Source organism: Triticum aestivum, chromosome 2A, assembly GCF_018294505.1.
Source record: "Triticum aestivum cultivar Chinese Spring chromosome 2A, IWGSC CS RefSeq v2.1, whole genome shotgun sequence".
NCBI lineage: Eukaryota > Viridiplantae > Streptophyta > Magnoliopsida > Poales > Poaceae > Triticum > Triticum aestivum.
This window is the reverse complement of record NC_057797.1, coordinates 238,706,706-238,711,264: the sequence shown is the minus strand read 5'-3', so window position 1 is coordinate 238,711,264 and position 4,559 is coordinate 238,706,706. Positions and strand designations below refer to the sequence as shown.

At 43.8% G+C, this 4,559-nt stretch overlaps 1 protein-coding gene across 3 annotated transcripts; it reads left to right on the top strand.

The window, feature by feature from the left end:
• Positions 1-401: 401 nt before the first annotated feature.
• LOC123188469 (ranBP2-type zinc finger protein At1g67325) lies at positions 402-4,142 on the top strand. 3 transcript variants are annotated; one of them, XM_044600605.1, is made up of 8 exons: positions 402-557; positions 658-721; positions 2,089-2,207; positions 2,609-2,819; positions 2,906-2,994; positions 3,087-3,159; positions 3,371-3,483; positions 3,755-4,142. In XM_044600605.1, the coding sequence occupies exons 1-8, from the start codon at positions 480-482 to the stop codon at positions 3,905-3,907; spliced, it is 900 nt and encodes a 299-aa protein (XP_044456540.1). In that variant the 5' UTR covers positions 402-479; the 3' UTR covers positions 3,908-4,142. The 3 variants fall into 3 exon arrangements, with proteins under 3 accessions (XP_044456540.1, XP_044456542.1, XP_044456541.1); XM_044600607.1 differs by having other exon boundaries at positions 403-557; positions 676-721; XM_044600606.1 differs by having other exon boundaries at positions 453-557; positions 673-721.
• Positions 4,143-4,559: the final 417 nt, after the last annotated feature.

The following is a 4,559-nucleotide window of genomic DNA, read 5'->3' as shown; positions in this document are numbered from 1 at the left end:
TATAGCAATCATATGAATCCGAAGACTCTAGAAACAATGGCAGTGAGAGAGGCTCTAGTGCTTGCAGAAGATCTCTATGTGCACAAAATACAAGTGGCATCAGACTGCAAGACAATTGTCGACAGAATACAACAAGGTTCAGCAGCAATTTATGAACCAATCATACATGAAATAAAGAACCGTTCTCATACTTTTACTTCTTGTAACATAGTTCATGAGTTAAGGACATCGAATACCGAGGCTCATAATCTCGCTAAGCATGCTTTAACATTGGAGTTCGGCCGTCATGTTTGGCTCGGGCAATCTGATGATTTAATAAAGCTTGACGAGATTGTCTAAAAAAACCAGGTGGCAGCAGCATAAATAAAATTCGCCGCACCACGCTGCCCAGCGAATCCACAGCTCATAATAACTCATGCCTGCCAAAAATAAATAAATAATTTCGCCCGCCTGTGCAGCCCCCCTCCCCCCTTCGCTCGATGCCGTTTTTCTCTCCCCTCCACCCGCCGCCGCCGCCGCTGCCGTATTCTCCGCCCCATCCGATGGCTTCTGCTAGGGTACGCGCTGCTTCGGTTGCATTCGATCCCGCTCTGTTTAGGTTCTGGTGTCGGTTCGATTCTAGGGTTTGATGCCTTGCTTCTGATGATTTGTTACTAGTTTGGTGCTGTCCAGCAGATGGAAGACCGTGGAGCGTTCGGGACCAAGAGGTCGCGCAATGACGGTGAGACAAACTCCTGATCTATGTTGCTGCTTGTTATTATTACCTGTCTTTTCGCTTGGGCTGCGTTAACTAGGAAGCCGGGGATCTCCCTCCCGGGGTAGGGTTTGGTTAAGAGGGAATTATTTCTGTGTATTAATAACGGTTTTGCTAAAGCACATCTAGATGTACCCTAAGTAAAGTATTGCACATCTAAGTCCCATGTCATTGATTTTACGTGGAGATTCATGCGGGTTTTTTTTCTTCTTCGTTTAAATGGGATCGAATGCTGATCTTGTATCCTGAGGGTTTTTTTTTCGGAAATTATAAATTCCGAATGTTCGGATTTTAAGTATGGCAACGTGAACGTTTTTTATGACAGCTTTAATTCACGTGAGGTTGGCAAACATGACAATTTTCTGACAAAAAAATGAACTGGGACAAAGTTGCCATGTCTTAACAACCAAAGTTGCCATGAAAAAACGTTCGGAATGAAATGCTTAAAATCCGAACGTTTGTGATTTATCAGGGTCCTTTTTTTTAATTGTACTACATGAATGAATGGATTGTAGGGCTGTCCTTCGTTGTTTTATTGTCTGCATGCATAACTTTGTTTTTTGCGACTGGTTGTTCACCTGTAGAAATTTTGAGGCTACCCGTTTCTGATCCGCCTCGCCCTCCGCTGGTAGTCTAATCTGAATACAATTTTTTTAAGAAGAATGAATGCGAAAATTAGTTGGGTTCATGATTTTTTCTGAGTTTGTATACCGAGTCAAGAGCATAGCAAGTACTGATGATTGATACCCTTGACCCACACACGCATGGACGGTACTGGATTTTTTTTTTCTTATATGTCGTGCTATTTCACTGTAGTACTCAACTGTATGATTAGCTTAAGACCATCCATGAATTCATTGCTCATCATATTAGTTTGTACTGCATTTACTGCATCGAGTTCTCGGGTGGATCAGTTCACATTTATATCTGTTGTTTGTTACCACCAATTATGTTCACAGATTTTGTGCAGTTTTAGACTTTTGGTCCCTTGTGTGGGTGAAGGTTGTACCTGTCTAAGTTAGTCTCTGGAAGATTAGAAGCATCCTTACGTAAAAAAGGAATGTAAAGCGGCATCACATACAAAAATAGACTTTCCTCGGCCAGCAGGCTTGCAGTCTGGTATACTTGTTATTTCATCGCCGGTACCATGATTTACTTGCATTGTTGGAGGAACACTCCTAGAGTTAAATATCCTTGTGTTTATATACTGTCTTTAAGTTTTCTTTGTATATTTTACCGTCTAGAGTGTTTTCTCTCTTCTAGAGAGGAAACTTGTCATGCTGTCATGGTTTACTTGAGTCTTGTTGGTTAAAAGAAGGTTCTACTATTTTCAGTGTCTGTATGGGAGGGTGACTGGAATTGTCTTCAGTGTGGTAATGTCAACTTCAGTTTTAGAAATGTTTGCAACCGTGGAGCCTGTGGTGCACCTCGTCCATCACCGAGTCCAAGCCCAGTAAGTTGTAGATTCCCCAAGTAATGTCATCACTGATGGAAAATAGGTCAACATTAGAGCTTCAGCTTATTTCCTTTTATCTTTGGTGGAGCGCATATAGGCTCAGGTCTGTATGTGACAACATACTGGTCTTGCTCTTTTTGGGTTTCCCCCCCAACCTTCTATAGCAGTAAAATTCAGAAGAAAAATTCCTTTGTCGATGTCAGGCTGATGTTTGATATAACTTAGTAGGCTTATCATTTGGGCACCGTCGACCATTAACGAAGTGATGTATATTTCTGGCTTTATTGTGATGGTTGCTTAGTCTTTGATATAAAGGCAACATGAAGGGGAACAAATTTATGCTGACATGTCTGTACCATTGAAGAAACACTTCTTTAGTAACTTTGTTTGTCTTACAGAGAATGATGCCAGCGCTCGCTGGTGGTGGATATGATCGGTCGCCTCTATTTTACGGTAGCACTGGTGCCCCCCCGCCTCACATTCCTCTTGGATCAGCTAGCTATGGTGCTCCATATCCGCATGTTGGAATGCGGTATGGTTATGGTCCACCAGTTGGACCTCATGGCTCATATGGTCTCAGTTCTTATGGCCAACCTGGTCCAATGGGGGGTCTGTATCTCTTTCCTGAATGTTAGTTGCAGTCATTTCAGGATTTAATTGGAATGGCCTATGATTCCTCTTGTTAATTGTTGTAGGGATGGGTTATGCCCACGGACCTGAGTTGGGTCGATATGGACCTGAGTTGGGTCGATACGGCTATGGATTTAGAGGATCTCCAATGCCGGTTTGTTTTCACTATCAACCATACAACATGTTATGCTTTGTATACTGGTTCTGATCTTGGGGAGTATCTGACCATCTTATGTGTGCATGAAGGTTTCTAGCCCATGGTCTGATGGAGCATTAGTGGAAAATAATAACAGCACTGCTTCACGAAAGCGGCGTGGAGGTAAATTATCCCATCCATTTCTCTATATTCTACTAATTGTTTTCTTTTGCAACAAATCTGTTCTGGTTTCCTGCCTCCGACCTTTATTAGTGTTTTGTGGTTATTTTCAATGGCATTTCTGAATTTGACTGATTTGTTCATGATGTTTACATAAAGTGATGCAACAAATGAGATTATTTGGTTTGTTTCTTATGGAAGTTACCGTTTATAGGCCCACATGGACTGTCTGAGGGTGACTGGGAATGCCCCAAGTGTGGTAATGTAAATTTTGCCTTCAGAAACACTTGCAACATGAAGAAATGTGAAGAACCAAGGCCGACTCCTGTAAGCATAATACTCCTTTTTACATCATTTCCTGTGTCTTGAGACTGGTCGTAAATGACGCTATTTTTCTAACCATCCCACAAAATCCAGCGATATGGTTTGCATCACTCGTAGATATTGTGCTTTTATGTTTGTGCTCTGATCATTGTGGTATGTACATTATCGCTATACAAACATTATGCAAGTACATGTATTGGTGGCCTATGGTCTAATTCCTCTCCAGACTGTCTTTTTCTCATCTCATATACACTAACTCATCCTCCTCCTGCAGGGAGCTAATTCGAGCTCGTCGTCTCGCAAAGACAAAGATACCCCAGAAGGGAGCTGGACCTGTCCGGAGTGCAATAACCTGAACTACCCCTTCCGCACAGTGTGCAATCGGAAAGGGTGCTCATGTAGTAAGCCAGACTCATCAAGCAACTAGTCCTAGCTTCTCAACCGTGATGTGAACTATCGTCCAAGCATTGTTGTACCCTAGCTATACAAGCTTACTGTAAACTGCACAGATGTGTTTTCTGTTCCCTGTGAACAAACATTCATATCGACTATGCAGCTTCCAGGAAAATATTGACCTGCTAAATTTTAGTCGTGCTTTACAGTTGTTGAGTATATGTATTATGTGCATATTATGTATTGGGCCCGCCTTCTAGTTCCTTGTATAGTTGAGGTTCGTAACCCATCTTTGTACATCATGTATACATGCCTATGCACGAGAGCAATGCATCGTGCAATTTACATATTTTATGTGGTATCAGTTTCCGAATTCTAATCCTAGCCTTTCGGCGCCGCCGCCGCTGCCACCGCTCGCGCACCTCCCGCGCCGGCCGCCGTCACCGTGATCTCCTCCTGCCCCGGACGCCGCTTCGGCCTCTGACCCCGCAGCCGCCGCTCACTATGGCGCTGCCCCTCCGCCTTCGCATGGATACGGGGCTCCTTCTGGTTGGGGCACCAGTCAGTGGGTCAACATCCGCCCATGGAGCAGCCAACCGGCCAGCCTTGTTTTGCCTCGCTGCCCTTGCAAGGCTATGTGTACGGCCATGCGTACGGCGCCATGCAAGGCCAGCCAACGGGCAGCC